General features: G+C 34.1%; 2 protein-coding genes and 1 non-coding gene across 4 annotated transcripts; 1 reads left to right on the top strand and 2 right to left on the bottom strand.

Moving 5' to 3' along the window:
• Positions 1-1,671: 1,671 nt before the first annotated feature.
• Positions 1,672-8,288, bottom strand: LOC145222175 (nucleotide exchange factor SIL1-like). Of its 2 annotated transcripts, XM_080088225.1 has the most exons (9): positions 7,991-8,287; positions 7,352-7,505; positions 6,993-7,077; positions 5,950-6,132; positions 4,654-4,797; positions 3,847-4,026; positions 3,643-3,770; positions 2,747-2,924; positions 1,672-2,203 (listed from the first exon to the last, which is right to left on the bottom strand). In XM_080088225.1, the coding sequence occupies exons 1-9, from the start codon at positions 8,160-8,162 to the stop codon at positions 2,069-2,071; spliced, it is 1,359 nt and encodes a 452-aa protein (XP_079944351.1). In that variant the 5' UTR covers positions 8,163-8,287; the 3' UTR covers positions 1,672-2,068. The 2 variants fall into 2 exon arrangements, with proteins under 2 accessions (XP_079944351.1, XP_079944352.1); XM_080088226.1 differs by lacking the exons at positions 1,672-2,203; positions 2,747-2,924 and adding an exon at positions 3,472-3,516 and having other exon boundaries at positions 3,591-3,770; positions 7,991-8,288.
• Trnas-gga (transfer RNA serine (anticodon GGA)) lies at positions 5,372-5,445 on the top strand. Its single transcript has one exon. It is a non-coding gene; the product is annotated as a tRNA-Ser (tRNA).
• A 767-nt stretch (positions 8,289-9,055) lies between the features above and the next one.
• Positions 9,056-18,693, bottom strand: LOC145222174 (serine/threonine-protein kinase 32A-like). The gene is made up of 10 exons (XM_080088224.1): positions 17,912-18,693; positions 17,626-17,684; positions 16,287-16,510; positions 15,084-15,244; positions 14,347-14,477; positions 13,760-13,863; positions 12,908-13,024; positions 12,724-12,846; positions 11,566-11,804; positions 9,056-10,897 (listed from the first exon to the last, which is right to left on the bottom strand). The coding sequence occupies exons 1-10, from the start codon at positions 17,989-17,991 to the stop codon at positions 10,768-10,770; spliced, it is 1,368 nt and encodes a 455-aa protein (XP_079944350.1). The 5' UTR covers positions 17,992-18,693; the 3' UTR covers positions 9,056-10,767.
• Between the last annotated feature and the right edge of the window lie 28 nt (positions 18,694-18,721).

Raw genomic sequence — 18,721 nt, 5'->3', positions numbered from 1 at the left:
AAAACATGACTTTTGTGATAGAAACCGGCTGACAAAAAAATTGAATCCCACCGCTGGGGGTGTCCAATCTTTTTCAGTATGGTGTAATAACTACTTTGGTCCCCTTGTCTAAATGACTGACAGACGTAATTCGTGTAAAACCCTAAAGTAGATTGTAGTAGTTAGAATAGACACAAAATTTTGAAGCAAAATTGATAGCCAATATATATATATATATGTAGTTATTTGTGCTTTATGTTCATTATTTAACACAGATTCAAAACCATACTGAAACTTTATTTTTTTTTTCGTAAATAGAAAGAACCTTTGTTAACACCCTATTTCGGAGCACCCTAAGTTAAAAATCTTGTAGCTTTCTCGATCAAAATTTAATAGGTTATAAATGTATTAGAAGACAAGTTTAAATAGACCTATTAGCTGTGTAAATAAGGCCAGAGAATAATCTTAGTACATAAAAAACTTGCATCTTACTGGTGACCAAGTTTTTTTTTATTGTGAAAAAAAATACTCAATGCCGATCACAATCCTGTTTTTTTTTACTATTCAATGTCAGAATTATTGTTTGCAGTACATTCTTACTGTAAAAATTTGATTATACCTTTCCTCGCTAACGTTTTATTTATCACAAATTATATTCTGTATTATGCTCATAGTGTTTCATAAACTATTACTTTAACTACTTTAAGGTTTTTAAAAGACAAAAAGACCTAAAATTGCTTCCAGTCAGTGTCGATAAAATTATACAACCTATTCTATTGGACAAAATCGGCATAATAAGGTTATGTGATAAACTCTCCGTTATTGAACTTCCTGTATTACGGTCTTACGGGTATATGAAAGTCTAACAGAAACAATTATTGTATTTTTTCTGTAGTGTGATACTAGAACATAAAACGTACGTTAATTTTCATACAAACTACGCCATACGTCGATTTCCTGCTTCCAAAACGAAACTCTTTTAACAGTCATTGACGGAAACGAATCAAAGTTGTGTTGCCTGTGCGCGCTCAAGCGTTCAACTGACGTAAATAAACGATGACGTCATTGTGTGAACAGGAAGGCGACATAGTGTAGTGAGCCAACGCATAGTTATCCAACTATTTAGTGATATGATATCAACATTACATCATCTTAAGAATCACATTGTAATTTCCAAACTCCAACTAAATGATTTGTTCTTGCGAGGGCGTCTTCTGTGTCCGTTGAATTAATACGGCCACTGATGAAGCATAGATACTACTACATAGGCATGTTGTAGTATCTAAGGATGAAGACGACCTGTATAGGACGTCGGAATAAAAATACATTTTCCTGAAGAGCTCTATAAACTTGATATTATGCCTGGCAGCAATAGCTTATAGAATACGGCCATTGTTTTCATGCACCCTTTTTCTGGATATTTTAGACAATAGGACGCGTTTTTGCTGAGCTATCGCCAAAGACACGATTTTCATACCGTTATAGTCTTTACTGGATGAAACAGAAAAACAATTGGCAAATAAAATAAGTGCAGCGTTATAATCTAAGTGGCTTGGTGATTGTTTTGTGTTGCTATTTTCTTTCATCAAGCGAAATAAACTCAACCTCACCCCTAACATCATGTAACCAACTTTTTAATTAGTGAAACACTTTTACCATTTTTTTATTTCAAGTGTCACAAAGCAAACTTAATTAAGCTTCACAGAAAGTGTTTTATTGTCGAAAATACAGTGGATGTAAAATCTAACACACATTTTAAAGAAATTATGTCAATACCAAAACTGCACAAATACACAACGTATCAAATTGACTACTTTTTTTGGCAAAACAAGCAATATTAACTTTGGGTCTTGAAAAAAGGCAACAAACTAAGTATTATGGCTTTTGTATCCTATTCAGCTACAGGACTATCACTAAAACTTATCAATTAAATATTATTTATTCAGTTTTCTTTGTTTGGCAAAAAGCTTTGAAGAATCCATTGGTCTTCCAAACCAGTCTTGATGCAACAACTGTAACCTCTGTTACATAGCATCCATGTTTCACTGTCCATGACCATTTATCACATCATTTTCAGATCATTCCAACTTTATAATTCATCCTTTGCCTTTGGTCCATTCTTTAACAAACCAATAACTTCTGAAACTAAGTTATGCATTAGGGTATAGTAGCCATCAGGGTCATTTGAACTTATTTCTTCTTCTGATAGTGTTTTGTATTCCATCTGTAGCAAATACAGAAATTAAAAATGCTACAGTTAAAATTAAGAACGTTCGTGAAAATGTTTTTAGTAACAAAGAACTTAGTATTACTAGTACTAGTCAAAAATCTAAATTCTCTGATGCTTTTTATATTGTAGAAAGCTTCCAAAAGAAATTATGCTTTAGACCAGGGGTGGGCAACCTTTTTTACTGTGGGGCCAATTACAATTGTCAAAATTAGATCGCGGGCCGTACCTGTGTATAACACAAGGTGATTTTACTTTGTTGCTTACCAAACATGTTTAAATATAAGTATAATTCGCATTTGACTCTAGCCACATCTTGCCAGGTCGCAGAAAACTAGCATCAGGTGCATTAATCTGCTTAAAAATATATAATAGTTTGACTCGTTTGCCAGTACATTTGAAATCTAAGCGTCTCTGCGGGCCGCACAACCTTTAATGAAGGGCCGAATTTGGCCCACGGGCCGCAGGTTGCCCGCCCCTGCTTTAGACACTTGATTAAAGGATATTGAAATTTGAAGTCTACAAGATGCTGAAACTTACTTTTATTCTTAATACAGCATCCATAGCACCATGTTCAAGAAATTTCTGTGAGCATGTGGGATAAATGCTTTTTATAGCTTGAAGAACCATTTCGCGAGATCCATGGTTATCTGTTTGCAAAGCATCAACGATTGCTTTACACCATCCATCCTCTTTAATCAGTTTTGCCAAAGGTAATCTGAAAACAAATCAAATAATGTAAAAGCATTAAGCCAATAAATAATAAGCTGCAGACAGTGCACACCTTTTCAACCATTTAGGTCTCATCATTGCAGCTTGTTACAACAGATAGACCATATTGGCCAAATCAAATGTGTTTTAATTTAATGTCATATGTGACCGGCAAGATAATTTTTTTTAATGTAATATGTGTGAGCGGCAATTTTATTTATTTATTAAAACTTTTCTTTTTTAGGTTGGATTAAGTTGCATTTAAACCTTTGGCACAGCTAATCAGGAGTGTTTTTTTTTGTACTGTATTCTAAATCCAACAGCTGGTCCAATAATTTTTTCCAGGCAAAACTAATATCCAACCTATTACAATATTTTATGCCAACTTTAAGTTTTTAGGGGTTATATTTGTCAAACTCAAAACACAATGTCTTAATTAGGACAACAACAAAATGGTGCATTAAAACATTCTGACGAAGATAGCCGAATGGTCAGCACAGCGGGATTGTGTTCACAAGGTTATGAATTCTAATCCAATATTGGTCACTTGTGTTTTCTAAGCAAGATACTTAGGTGGCATTGTTCCAACCCAGTGGATCCTAATAAAGCAAATTTAAGTTACCTATTCCCCAAGTAGAAAAAAATAGAATGAGCATAGGCATTGGCCACCCACCAAGGAGAGAAATAAAACAACTTGAGAAACCAAACAGATATTTGTTAACAACCTTTCATATTGTTTTAGTTTCTCTTTTTTGTCATCTGTATCTTCATCTTGGAGCAGTGTGGTTTGTCTTTCTGTTACAAGGTCATTGAGAAGTTGTATTATTTTGATTTTTATTGTCTCTCCCACTTCCTATGAAATCAAATATTGTTAATGGCCAATAACCTACTTATTTTAAGACCTAACAATTTTGCTTTGAGTAACTTACTTGGTGATAAAGATTTCTGAGTTCAGTGAAGCCGCCATTTTCATAGAGTTTAAGCTGTGCATAGGGAAAGTGCCTTACTAATGCAGATAGACAATATAAGCACTTTTTTCTCACAGGTATTGGTTGTTGTGAATCGGAAATCAGACGTAGGATGTTTGTCAGAAGACCATTCTCATAAGCCTAAAAAATCATTGTTATTTGTAATACATGAAAAAAGTTTACTTTCAGAATTCAAAATGTTGCTAGAGATGGGCCAAAACTGCGAATGTTCTGTTTGGTGCATTGTGACATCACAAACATTCACAATTCCACGCTAGTTTAGTAGCTTTCAAAGATGTCACCAGCGCTGTATTAAGCTGCACAGGCCACAGAAGTGTACTATTTCACCAAATTACCGCATTTCAAAAAACAGTTATTTTTGTTCACAGATTCGCTTTCAAACTCTAACATTAGTTTCATGTGCTAGCAGGGCATGAAAATGCAAATTTAATGCTCAGGTCAGTTTGTGCAACTGTTCAGCCGAGCCCCAAGCATTAAAAGCAGCGATGCTCCGCTTAATTGTAGGGATGGGTCAAGCCAAGCCAGAACCCTACTAATTAGTAATTAACTAACATAACTAAAACTAAAAATAACTAAAGCTTATCAATAAGGATTCTTGGTGAAGCCCTCCTCAAACTTTTCTTTAAAAATAATTTTTACTCCATACCAAGCCCTCGACAGACATCCCCTAAACAGTTGTCATGCATTTCATTCCAGATTTAAATGCAATGCAAGTATTTAAATGCAGAACAGAAAAGTTTTTCATACCTTGATTTGTGCAGTTGGGTTGCTTTGGATTGCTGATCCAATAGTATGGGCTGCCTCTTCCCTTAAACTGGCATCTGTATTGTTCAGCTGTTTTAGCACATCTCCAAAACCGCCGATGTTAAATAAATCCACGGCATTGTCAATCTGCACAACATAACAAGGTCAAAATCTCTTAAAATCTCTCTTTGTTTGTGATTAAGTGTGCTTTGGTCTTTGAGTGGTTTGAGCTTAACCTGTGGGTAACTGGACATTTTAAGGAGGTAATTAGATTATTGTTTCATGAGGTCATCCTTCTGTTACATTATTATTTCATTTCGTTTGAAAAGGTCAACCGTGTTAATTTTTACAACCATAAAAAGTAAGTCAACAAGTATGTTTTAAGTTAAAGTTTAGCTTCAAAGTTCCAAAACAAGGAATGTTTACAAACAGTTTTGCGAATTTACCAATTAGATACAACTGTTGAACAAATATTATTATTTTTTGTTTATTAATCTCTTTATGCATGATTATTTTCCTACCCAACAATACACCAATAAAAGGGTAAAATATTAACTAGAACTTATTTTATTTTTGATACTTGATCTAGACTCAAATTATGTACTCTAGGTACATGCAACTTGAGCCAGAAACCATTTAGATGGGTCTTCAAGACAATTTACAGGGCATTAAAAGCAGGCAATGGTGCTGGTAATTCAACTTTTGGCGGTTTCTCCACTGAGCCTGTGTAGCTCAGTTGGTAGAGCGTGAGTCCCGGAAAGACTCCTGTTGTGGGTTCAAATCCCACCGCAGGCTAAATTTTTCCAGCCTGTTCCTTGCCAAATAGGAATTCTTGGAAAGACCGGCTGATTCGGTATAACGCCTTTAATAGGCCTGACATACTATGATTTACATTGTATTGGTTTTAAATCGACTACAGTTTAAAAACATACAGCTGAAACAGCCAAAAAAGAATTGGCTATTACAGTGGTTCCCAAACTGTGGGCCATGGCCAGTACTAGACCACCAAGACATTTTCAATGGGCCACAGAGCCATTTGAACAGATTCTACTGTTTTGTTCTACTGTAGATATTATGCACTTTGTTTTGAAAAACATAATATTTGCAAAGAATTCCGAATCTTGTAGCCAAATTTCAGGAGCATGTATCTCATTAAAAATAAATTGCTAGAAACCATTTCGCCTGTTTTTGAGTTTTTTTTTGGTGCCCAAATTTACAGTACGTGGCGAGCTATGAATCGCTATTAAATAGACATTTGGGCCACAGACCAAAAAAGTTTGGGAACCCCTGGTCTAATACCTGATGAACGTAGTACTCCAGATCCTGCAAAGCAGCCAGTTTTTCTTTAACATCCGACGTCTTAAGACGCAATGTTGCAATGAGTCTCTGCATAACTTCTACATCGGTTTCTTGGTGAAGATTGAGGGCATCAAAGTCTTTTCGAATCTCATCCATTGACCTAAACTTTGATTTGATGTCTTCCTAAAGTTTAAAAGAGCATGGTTTTTTACTTCGTCCCCCGAAAAAATATGATTACAATACATTGTATAGCACACTAGCTAAAAGATAGATGTATAGCTGGGATCCCTGAAGCGTCTAAACAGGCCAGCGATCATGGTTCTAGATTTTTATACTCTACGCCAGTGGTTCTTAACCGGTGGGAAATTTCCCACTGGTGGGAAATTGAATGTTTTCAGAGGGAAATTATGTAAGTCAGGCAACCAAACTCGGGCCCGAGGGTCGAACCCGGCTTTGAATTAATCGTTACTTTCCTTTTCCACAACAACATTTCTGATTAATTTCTGCAAGGCTTACAAGACACATACAAATCCAAAGGCCTTTGTTACATAACAGACAAGACTAAAAGCATCAATGACCTTGCCATTGTGCGGGAATAAAAGCCATTACTTTGTTGATTGTGATGCAATAAATGACTATTGCAAGTAGAAGAGACTCTTCAATATTCCAAAAACTTTAATTTCTCACAGAAGCACTATTTAAACTAAATAAGATTGCAGTATACCTTTGGGGTTCCTGACCAAATCGCTTCACAAAATTATTTCATTTACAAAATACTTTTTTTTGTTAACGTAGGGCACAAAACATCATTATAAAAATAACGGAGGGGGAAATTCGAAGTTGGTGGTTGACTTTAGTGGGAAAACACACCAAAAAGGTTAAGAACCACTGGTCTACGCCTTGCCATACGGTAAATGCTGGGTGACCGGCTGATACGGTATTACGCCTTCAACAGATCATGTGTACTATGGTATAGTACACTAATTAGAATCATATAAAAAGTATACTATTCTATAGATTTACTCTGGGTTTAGAATACATACACTGGTTTCTTTTGAAGCTTCTTTCTTCTCTTGCTTCATTTTTTTTAAAGACTGCTTCAGCTCATCAATTGAATATGTCCCTTTTCTAAAATATAATAAACACTTTAGCAAAGACATTACCAAGTGTGGTCCAATCCAAATACTGGTTACATTATAACTGTCATGTTCCTAATTAGCAAATTCTTTAATTCCTCATGTACCCTACTATTAGCGAAACATTTCAAAAAAGAACAAAAAACATGTGGTCTGTATTTTAAACCAATTTGACAGTTTGTTATTTTATAAATTGGATTTTTTTTACAAAAACATTCATGTACATACACAGTGTTTTAAAAAGTTTATTTTACTAAAACATTTACATATCATTTGGAGCAGGCTCTTCTTCCTTGTTTGCGTCAGGAGCAAGTTGTAAACTTGACTTTTGTGATGTTTTTCCATCGTCCATAAGTTTTGCCCACTTGCCACCATTGCTTAAGTCCATTTTGACATGAAGACCACTTGGTATTGCTTGACCTACAAAAAAATAGTAACTGCAAACAGTTTTTGTGTTATGTAGGTAATGTTATGCCAATGAGTTTAAGCAAAATATTTTACTACAGACATGGGTGTTAACCAGTGATGGGATTCAGTCGGTTTGGACCGGTTCTATATAACAGTCTCGCAAAATTTAATGAGATCAGCGAACCGGTTAGCATTACTGGTTGCTGTCAATGGACTTTTTGTAACAGAACCGGCTGAAAAATATGACTTTTGTGATAGAACCGGCTGACAAAAATTTTGAATCCCGCCACTGGGTATAAACTAGTTTAAAGGCTTACTTAGTTACTGCACACAAAAACTAAAAGTTACACCACTTAACCCAACTTGGATAAACCAGAGTTTTTTTTAATAGGTGACACACTTCTAGGTTCAAAACTAGATAATGCTGTAGTCAATTTTACCAATAAGCTGAATGACTTGGTTTTGAAAATATAAAAATCTCCAAATTGTAACTTTACCTGGCTTAACTTGCTGCCATTCGTTTGTGGGAATAAAAGGTTCATCATTGTCTTCTTCCACATCGTCATTATCCATACTTTCGGTGCTTGCAGCCAAAGAAACAACAACCAAGCACAAAACCAATACGAAAACACACTTTTGATTTGTCAAAACGTCTAACACTGACAACATCGTACTGTGTGTAAACTTGACGTTTTTTAATACTGTAACTCAAATTTTGACTTTTAATCTATAAAAACGAAGTATAATTCGAAAGATCTTCGCCGTAAATTGCTCAAAACATGTGATTTTAAAACTACAAATTGACACGCTTTTATGCTTTTGAATCCTATGTTGTGGGGAATTCCCTTTGTCAACCCGGTGTAAATTGTGGCGCAACGAGATAGCGACACGTGGCTATTTGCTGTAGTAAATATTACCGTAAGTTTCAACACAAAACAAATGCCCGTGCCGCCTTGTTCATTAACCACGTTGCACTAAGACCAGAAAGGGTCTCTGAAGATATGATGTAATCGTGTTTGAAATTTAATAAGTTTTTTTAACAAACACATTTTGCGTTTCCATCACTTTTTGGTTTGAGGATTAAGTTCATGAAGAAATTTTAGTTTTTTTGGAGCAAATATGGCTTTTTGGTTTAGTTTTAATTACTCCAAGACCGGAAAAAGCGTCTTTATGTAATTTTACTTCATAAAGATTTTTTTCCAATTTGTCTTCGTTGGAATAATCTTCTTCAATAAAACGTAATTTTTATTGGTCATTGAGAGAAGAAAATGTACCTACCGTAATTGTTAAGTTTGTTTTTGCAATTGGCCATTTTGACCGATGTTAAAGTAACTTACATTCTATAATTTGACCCCTGCAAACCATACACCATCTTACCTGGTCAACTGCCTTTTTTGATCTAATTTATAACTTACAACTAAAAGTATTAGAAACCAAATTTAAATTAGTAAGCGTATGAAATAGCAATAATATTGTGAATGCCACACAACTTTGTTCTTTATCAGCAAACAGTGCCTTATATTAGACAGGTAGTGGATGGAATTGGACTCATAACAAAAATATACACAAATCTCATTTTTTATTAAACCTGAAATGAATCATTTGGAGGAGGGTAAAATAAAAAAGGAAAATTACAGCAAGTTTCTTACTGTGTAGCAGTAAAACAAGAATGACATTTGGTGTGTTTACAAGGTGGAACAAGCAAAAAGTGGCAAGGTGCATAGATAAAAATGCTGACATGCAATGTACGAGAATCGAAATACACAAAACATTTTTAAAGCAACAGTTTTTATTACAGATTTGTTTATTCGTTTTAAAATTATCTGAAATGAATTTAGGTAAAACAGAGAAATAGGCCAACAACACAAAAATAGTGTAGGCAAAAATCAACTTTTCAGGCAATTGGAAGTGTATGATAGCAAAAAATCAGTTTCGAATTGTTACGACAAAATCATCACTCCTACTTACAAGTGCCTAAAAACACACCAAGATTACAACCGCATAAAGAACCACAAAACACTAGGATAAAAATAATTTATCGTAAAAGATGTGTTACTGCATTGCTGTTTTAAAATACGTTTTCACTGCACTGCAATAGTCCATGATTTACACGCAAAAAAGCTATTACACAGTCTATAAGTTCATAAAAAAACATAATAATATAAGTGTATTAGACAAAATAAATCCAATTAAGTTGAACATTAAGTACATTTGTCAACGAATGTGGCTTACATTAAAACTGGAGTCCTAAATTATATTTAAAAAAAAAACAATATTGAAAAAAAAGTACCAACACATAATCAACATTTGACACTCTGCTGGGTTCCGCACCTCACCAAAACGTCGAACAGCCTTGGTTTAAAATATGTCAACATAGTCATTTGATTCCAGGTCTACATGTGCGATGCAGACCTGACTAAAAGGAATACTATGTTTGAAAAGCTTATAGCCAGGGTTGCCATCGACTTGAAACCAAAAATAAGGACAGCCGAAAAATTAAATTTTTATGCGAAACGAAACAAACATTTTTGAACAAATCTTTGCATTTATACGAGCCATGACATAATATTTGCAATTTTTTGAGAAGAAACAATCTGTTTCAGCAACTGGTTGTTCGTAGAAAATACTAAGGGCATCTCACAACAGGCCGGGTCTAGGTTCACTTCTACTTGCAGCAGGGATTTGACTATAGTAATTGTTGAAAATAAGACAAAATAAGGCTACAATCAAAAATAAGGACATTTCTTAGAAATAAGGGTAATGAAATTTTCTAAGACACAGCCCTTCAAAATAAGGACAAATCTTAGAAATAAGGACAGTATGGCAACCCTGCTTATAGCTTTGTATAGAGAAAACGGTTTGGGCCATACCTTTTTTGAGGACATTACATTCCAGTTGGTACTTTTTTGAAAGTTTTTTATGAAATTTTTATGAAAGTGAAGCATTGTTGTTTTCGTTTTGAGATATGGGCAATTGGTTTTTAAGGTAATTTATAACAGCTTGATAAAAAAAATGCTTTCAGAGAGCATGTGTTCGTGCCTAATGTTCCCACAATATATGTATTTAGTCAAAACCTTGTACAGTCTTGTACTAAATTATTCTTGTACAGTAATAACAGTTGATCTTCTGATATTGAAGATTTGTGTATGGTTTGATACCAGGGCTTTGATATTGAAACACATTGACACAACATTCCCCCCGCAAAGGCATTTCCTGCTAAGCTGCTTTCAATTGTATCGCTGCATTTGATGACACATTCAACAGCTCCACTTAACTATGTTTCATCATTTCCCTGGACGCTGTCTTTTGATTCTGAAATTGTTACTTCATTGATACAATCTGATTCACTTTCACTGCTAGATAGTTTAGATGATTCATCTTGCTCTGTACTTTGCGATGTTGACCTGAAAAAATCATTTTAGTGTTGTAAAGAAAAGTGTAACAAAACATCAATAGGTGAAAAATGAGTTTAAATGTTTTTAAATTCCTTGATTGCATATTTTCTACCCACATAAACCATGTATACAACTAAATGGTTAGGATTTTATACATTATACTACTTTATATTCATAAGCTTATGTTTTAAAACCAGCTTCACAGAATATCTCAATTAACTGTCTCTAACCACATTTTTAATAACTGTTCCCATCATGTATTTGATAAGCAAGTGCTATAGGAGAATGAACATATTATTTATACTTGAACAAATGTTACTGACTTTTGGGCCTTAATTAAAGTAGCTTAAAATCAAAAGTCAAGCAAGAGATAACAGAAGAGTGAAAACAAACTTAATGACAAATATAACGGCCCAAATAGACGTAAACACACTTGTTTTGCACTTTTTATTAAATCTTATTTGTGGTACTAAACAGGTGTAACTGATGTGGCCGTTTATATCACTGACGATGGCATGAGCATTTGCCGAAATGTTTGAATAATAAAACATGTCGCTTTTGGTGTCTATTTGAGCCGTTATATTCACCATTAAACTTATGAACAGATAATTGTATAGCGCTTCAGTGAAAACAAACATGTGTGTACAATAATGGTTGGATTTCATGTATCAACCTACTTTAATGCTTGCCATTTGCGATTGAAAGGTTGAAATTGTTCCGAAATTCTTATAAGGGCTTGGTCTTCTAAATCTTCAGCAGTGTTGCTTTCAGAGGCAGTTTCAGAGTTCATTCTTTGCAGTTTTCTTTCCTTAGTCTTTTTCCGCTTTAATATCCTTTGCTTCTTTTTGTGAAGCGGATTTGATTCAATAATTAGCTCTTCGAGTTCATAGGTGGGGTCATAGTTCAAATGGGTTTGCTGAAATAATGTTTCAACAATTGTGAAATGAGTTTGCCTTGTGTAATAATTAACACAGACTGTATGCATTGTAAATAGGGTTTAGCTGTTATGTAATATAATTAGCAATCAATAACTGCTCTGCTGTAAAGGGAAATCAGTTATTATTGGAATAACATACCACATTTTTGAGTTTGTGTTGCAAATAAATGTTTCTAATTGAACACAAATTCCATTTTATTGCATACTGAGTACCAAACTGTAGCATATCATTGATAAAAATATTTTAATTAAATGCAAAAAAGGTTGGCAAGTTACCATCGTTGTACATACATTAAGTACATAAAAATCACATCTATTTTCTAGTAAGTAAGCTGCAAACAGTGTCCAGCGTTTAGGGATGTAACATTTTATCAGTGCAACTGGTGACAAGACATAGGCTGCATTGGCTATTGTGACCATGCTACGACACTTCAGTTTGTTGTGATTTAGAGGCTGAAAAGCCAATTCTATTGGACTTGGTCGCCAGCTGCACTGATCAGACCTTCGAATATTTAGACAGTCAATTTTAATATATAGCCTACTAATTTTATCCTGGGGTCACTGCAACTTGGCAAATGTTATCAAGGGGTCACGGCACCAGAAAGGTTGGAAACTGCTGTTCTATAGCAGGGCTACTCAAACTTTCTTGCTTTGCGACCCCATTTAAAAAAAAAATTCTATGCAACCCCTCGATAGGTATAGCCCAGGAGTGCACAACCTTTTCGCTATGACGGCCGCATCGCAGATCTTTATTTCACCAGTGGCCACTTTTGACCCCAATTGGGGTCGCGACCCACAGTTTGAGAAGCCCTGTTCTAAAGGGTCAAGCGCAAATTGAAATTTATTGTTACATATCACACACAAACAGGTAGAATCATATACTTTGTCAAACTCTCACCGATGGAATAAACTTTGGCTGCAAATTAGTTAAGACTTCATCTTGGTTGATAGAAGAAAACAACTCAAGTTTGTATAGTTTGTCAACGTTACAAAGTCGCTGTGAGGTATTGAATTTAAAAAACTGCAAAAAAAGATATTCATTACTAAAAATTCAAGCACTGGCAAAATTATTTGGTGGTTACCTTGAAAAACATAGTTTTAAGTGAATCAGGCCAATCAGTCTGAACTGATATCGTTCCCTCTTTTAAAATGTTGTAATCATCGGTATAACTTGTGTCGCCATCAATTTCAAATGGCCTCTACAAAATGTATAAAGATATAAATACAATGCAATTTTAACCAACAAAAAAAACACTTTAAACAACATGACACAGGTGTACATAATTATCTGATAGCTTTTAGCCTTTTGTGTTACTGATGATGGCAAAAACTTTTTTTTTAAATAAAGCAGTATAATACTATAAGGTTTACAAATGGCTTTAGGCCTTGCAAGAGGCTATTGTAGACCATGACATGCAAGGCTCTATACAATACTGCTTGTGTGGTATACAATTAGGCATCTATGTCACTTTTAAGTGGCCTCTACAAAACAGAAATGTTGCATGCAATTTAATGTAACTTTAAACCAAAAAGTCTATTTAATCAGTGCCAATTTTCAGCCTTTTATTTCACACATAAAGACCATATCATTTAAAAAAGCATGACCACTCAGGCAATGGCATTTCCTGTAAGAGATACGAACAGGTCCCGCAGTGAATCTCAAAACGCTCCACCTTTCTGGTGGCATTTGTATTATTAAAGAGGGTACTGCAATAAATCTGGGCAGTTAGAACAGAATAATACAAAGACAATTTGGTCCTACATCTACAAAGTTCATTACCATAAGCAACTTGGTAAACTGTTTTCATAACATTGACCACTTGTAACGTGTTGAAGTGAAGTACATGTAATAGCAGTAAAATGGGGACCTAGGGGTATGGTGTGTCCAGAAACATAATTTAGGGACAAAACAATCAGTAATAGATGTGTCTTACCTTGTGTCTTAACACTTCATACATTGTCACACCAAGGGACCACCAGTCCACTTCATATTTATAACCTTCACCCTCTCTCAGTCCTGCCTTAAATACCTCTGGTGCTGTAAACAAATAAACATACTTGTCAAGTGCAAAGATGCAGAAAGGATAAGCAATAAAACTCTAAATACAATTGGTATTAAGTGAACCTATGTTTTTAGCAAACTTCTTCAGAAACAAATGTACAGCTTCAAAAATGCTTGTTGTGTAGTAATTTAATGATGGAGACCAGACAAGGAAAAAATAAAAACCATTGTATTTCAAAATGTAAACCATTCTGATTCATCAATTGTCAAATTTAGGCATTTTATGTGAGTTAATGATTGAATGGCTTAGGGATCCCTTGCAATAAAATAAAATATGCAATTGCACAAAACTGGTTAAAAAGAAATGCTTCATGGTAAGGGCTACATAGTAAATACTCATAAAACATGCCAGCAATACAGTTAAAGTTTTAGGCATGACAGTGTTGGATACAATCAATGTTACTTTATATACACTGCTAATCTGTTAAAGCTTATATACACTAGTGTCAAATGAATTACCAGCATAAGGTTTTGTTCCAGCAAAATGATTTGATGTAGGGTGTTGATCTGTGAGAACTGTTGCAATATTAAAGTCCGTCAAATGTGGGTGGCCCTTCTCATCGAGTAGTATGTTGTCAGGTTTAATATCTCTATCAAACATATACAAATACAGGCATGACACCAATACACAACACAAAAATCCAGACTTGATTTTGTCAGAAATTCAACTGTATTCTCAAAGTTAAAAGGACATTTAATGAGTTGCCAAAATGCATGCTTTTGAAGATAAAGACATAAAAAGGTAAAATTATGTAGCAACATTATCAACAAATATTTAAATATGGACCTGGATTACACATTTGACATTTAAACATTACATAATAGGGTGTCTGCTATTGGTACACTGACTGCTAAATTGAGTGAAAAAATAACAGAGTAGTGTCATAAGAATCAATGCAAGGTTGTTTTATGCAATAGATTGTTTGTGCAAAAATAAAAATCATACAGTTTAATTGAAACATTGGTTGCATACATGTTAAAAGCATATGCAGCAGAAATTTCAAACTAACAATTTCAAGTTTTTGTATATTATTGTAGGAAGCCAATTTATTTAGTATACAACTATCTAAATAATGGCATTGACAGGGTATTTCATGTCACTATTATTTAGGTAAAATCTTTGCACGAAATGTTTATATTTAAATGTTTTTAAATGCGGTAATGAATGAGACTTTGCAATCTGATGAACTATTTACCTGTGAACAATGTTTTTGGATTCAAGGTACTCCAAAACGGATGCTAGCTCACATACATAAATCCGCACATCATCAATGGTAAATTGAACACCTTTTTGTATATGATAGCGTAGGTCACCTCCAAGCAAAAGGTCACTCACCATAAATATGTCCTCATCATCCTGTGAAAATATGTGACAAAAAAGTCAACAAACAATACAGTAACTAGTGGAAACACAGAGCTATTGACAGGAAGTATACAAGACACATTGAATGCATAGAGGTTTTGCGCTAACTGTTTATAGAATATTGAATGCCATCCATTTAGCATGTTTTTTGTGTAAATCAGTGTTTTTCAACCTTTTTTGAGCTACGGAACACTTTATGCATTACAAAAATCTTGTTTAACACCAGACAAAATTTATAATTATAAAATAAAATAAGCAAGCTTACACTCAACTACTGTATTGTACTTAAGCGGCAACAGGCCCACAAAATTACATTCTAGTTATTACACAACAAGTCTTATTATTACACAACAATAATTGAAGCTAAACACAATGAAACATTTAAACTGGTGATAGTGGATAAATACTTTTATAACAAAAGCTATTTATATATATGCTTTATTCATTGTGTTAAATTTTCAACTGGTGTTCCATGGAAAACTAATCAAACTAATCAATTTCTCGTGGAACACCTGGCAATCTTTTGCAGAACACAGATTAAAAAACCACTTGCTTATAGCTGATTTGACTGTACAGTATACCTAGCCCATTAGATTATGCAAAGAACTCCAACATTATTTTTTTGGATAACTGTTTATAAATATTGAATGTATGTGGCCCATCCTTATCCAATTATCTTATGTGGTGAATTTTAATTTATTATTTTTAACTTTTTTAGGATATCAAGTTATTTATTTGCAACAACGGAGCAAATTAGATTTACAGTTGAGTAGAATTATGTATATTATCTATGTAGCATGTGTTTAGAAAATTACGGATGGTTTTTATTGTTATCACCTACATTACTTGCACTGACATTAATTTAATACAGCTATATATACGTACAGCTTTACAACACAGAAACGTGCATCAAAACAATAACAAATATTTTTAGTTGTAAATTATTCCCTTTATTTGATGTTTACAGAATTTCGTTGTTTTCTTTATTTAAACAATTTTATTATGACTCAAGGTATGCAAAGAAACATGAACAAACCTGAAAAGTGAACCATAAATTCACCAGGAATGGGTGTTCAACCTTTGACAATATTTCGAGCTCTCGCAAAACATGATCAATCATGTTTTGTTTCCAGCAAACTGATTTGCTCATATACTTCATAGCATAAACTTCCGAGGCTGTTTTCTTGCGTTTTACGATGCAAACTTTACCGAAGCTCCCTTTGCCAATCGATCGAAGAATATCAAAGTCCTCAAAATCAACTAAAAATAATTCAAAAGCAAACATTTTAGCTTGTATGATAAGGTAAGTCACCTAAAACATAAAATTGCACAATAAGGTAAGGTATAAAAAGACGCAGATACATAACCTGCTGTATTGAGAGTATGCACTTGAGAATGAAAGTTTAAACACTTCACCATGTTTCATATTTAACCAAGATTTAATTTTAAACAGCATGTAAGTAAATGCAACAAAGCAGTTTGATCTGAACCAGGGGTCGGCAACCCCTGGCATGCATGCCAACGTTGGCACGCTAGAGGGTTTTTCATGGCACGCCAACCGATTTGCATGTTTATATTGAAGTAACAATTTAACCCACTACACTGCTTGTTTTGTTTATAGTCTTATTATGCCCTTGTCTTAAAATTTAGCCTCACATGCACAAAACACCCCGCTTTCTCTTTACTATTAATAACTGCTGGAACACACTACTACTATTTAGAAAAACGTTGGCACACGAGGTCATTAACACATGGAAATAACAAGTAAATTGGCATGCGTCGTGTAAAAGGTTGCCGACCCCTGATCTAAACCAAAACACCTTAATCGCTTGTATATATATATATATATATATATAAACGTAAAGCAGACAGTTTAATAATTGCTGTTGTCACAATCAATGCAAGTACATTTTATTGCAATACATTTTTAAAATTGACGCTTTTAAACGTAAGGTTAAGAAAGGGTGAGAACCTAGATCAGCGGTTCTTGAACTTTTTAGGCATGTGGAACTAAAATTTTCTTTCGCCGCACACTTCGCAGGTAAACATAACAAAAGATGTTCAAAGAATGTTAACTTTCAACTGTACTGTCATGGGTAAGGATGCATGTAATTACAACAACAAAAACATGAACTTTGAAACGTTGTTTTGAACACCAGTATTTCGCCATGAAGTCCTAAATAACAGATATATGTTTGCACTTTAAAACAAGGAAATATTTCGCAGCGCACTTGGAAATCTCTCACGACACAGAGTTTGAGAATCACAGACCTAGAGCCTTGAGTACATGTGTTGAAAAAAAAAATTCCAGTCACCCTATTTGGCTCGTTGTTTCTCTTACTTACTCCTAAAAAAGGTGAGTTTACATAACTTACTATGTTCTGGAACAGGTGCATCATTTGTAGTTGATTCTCTGGATAGTTTGGAACCCATTCTACAAAGAATAATTGTCTAGCACTATTGTTGTTTTTTCAATTAATTTTCCACAACATTTGGCAATATTTTAAGCGAAAAATTCGTATTTTTTACCACAATAACTAATCATTCTTAAGACCTAAGTCGTTTTTCTGCACAAAACAATGAAGTGAAGTAATTTATGCGACATTAGTCCGGTAATTAATTGAAAAAAAAACAGTTTTAATCCAACATTTCTGCACTTACCTGATGCAACTAATTTGGGAGAATCCCTTTACTAAAACCTTCTGATTGTCGTTTTTCATCAATGTGACGTCACATATCATGGGCGTCACGCAAGATTACGTTTCAGTCACGGTTTGTTTGGCATTTAAGGCACAATATTGGAGGAATGTTTACTTCCACTTTTATAATAAAATATATTTTCTAATGAACAAAAGTTTTATTTAGTTTTGCTTGCCTAATTTTGTAAACAATACTGGCTTTGAAGAAAATCTCATTTAAATTTGTGAGAATACTTGCATTTGGAAAAAAATATTTGAATTTTGAATATATATTGGAAATGTTGTCCCACCTTAACTGTCTAATAACAAACTCACCGTCTTTTGGGTTTTCATATCTGAGTGGATGAAACCTTTATCGAAACCAACTATATTAAACGCACAAGAACAGAAAACGTTAACCGCTTCAACATCCTTGTTCGCTAAAATAACGAAGAAACGGTGCCGTCGGTTTGAATATTAACGTAATGAGGCATTTCCCCAAGCTTGAATCACATCAGTAAGGCAATTTCGACCATTTTGATAACTTTTTGGCTAGTTGACACTAAATTCCGGACATTATAGCAACACTACAGTATTTGAAAATTATTAGCTATTTCAAGTTTGGTAATAATTGTTCGAATACTTTAGTGTTGCTATGTTTTTTCTTTCAGAGTAAAATAAACTTAATTTCACATGGCTAATTACCCAAAATCAGAAACAGTGTCACTTGGTATAGTTAAAATTATTTATAACAACCAAAAAAATCTAACTAACAACTAGAAGCAGTAAATTT

The sequence above is a fragment of the Phallusia mammillata genome, chromosome 4 (assembly GCF_965637545.1).
Source record: "Phallusia mammillata chromosome 4, kaPhaMamm4.hap1.1, whole genome shotgun sequence".
Classification (NCBI taxonomy): domain Eukaryota; kingdom Metazoa; phylum Chordata; class Ascidiacea; order Phlebobranchia; family Ascidiidae; genus Phallusia; species Phallusia mammillata.
This window is presented reverse-complemented; position numbering and strand designations above follow the sequence as displayed.

What these genes read in the sequence shown, in the direction of transcription:
- LOC145222174 (XM_080088224.1), bottom strand. Translation starts at nt 17,991, where the DNA reads ATGATATGTGACGTCACATTGATGAAAAACGACAATCAGAAGGTTTTA. An exon ending in TTAAAACTATGTTTTTCAAG is followed by an intron (nt 12,847 to 12,907) that starts GTAACCACCAAA and finishes CTTTTTTTGCAG; the next exon opens with TTTTTTAAATTCAATACCTC. An exon ending in AGCCAAAGTTTATTCCATCG is followed by an intron (nt 11,805 to 12,723) that starts GTGAGAGTTTGA and finishes ACATTATTTCAG; the next exon opens with CAAACCCATTTGAACTATGA.
- LOC145222175 (XM_080088225.1), bottom strand. Translation starts at nt 8,162, where the DNA reads ATGTTGTCAGTGTTAGACGTTTTGACAAATCAAAAGTGTGTTTTCGTA. An exon ending in TGGAGTACTACGTTCATCAG is followed by an intron (nt 4,798 to 5,949) that starts GTATTAGACCAG and finishes TATGTTGTGCAG; the next exon opens with ATTGACAATGCCGTGGATTT. An exon ending in ATGCTGTATTAAGAATAAAA is followed by an intron (nt 2,204 to 2,746) that starts GTAAGTTTCAGC and finishes TATTTGCTACAG; the next exon opens with ATGGAATACAAAACACTATC.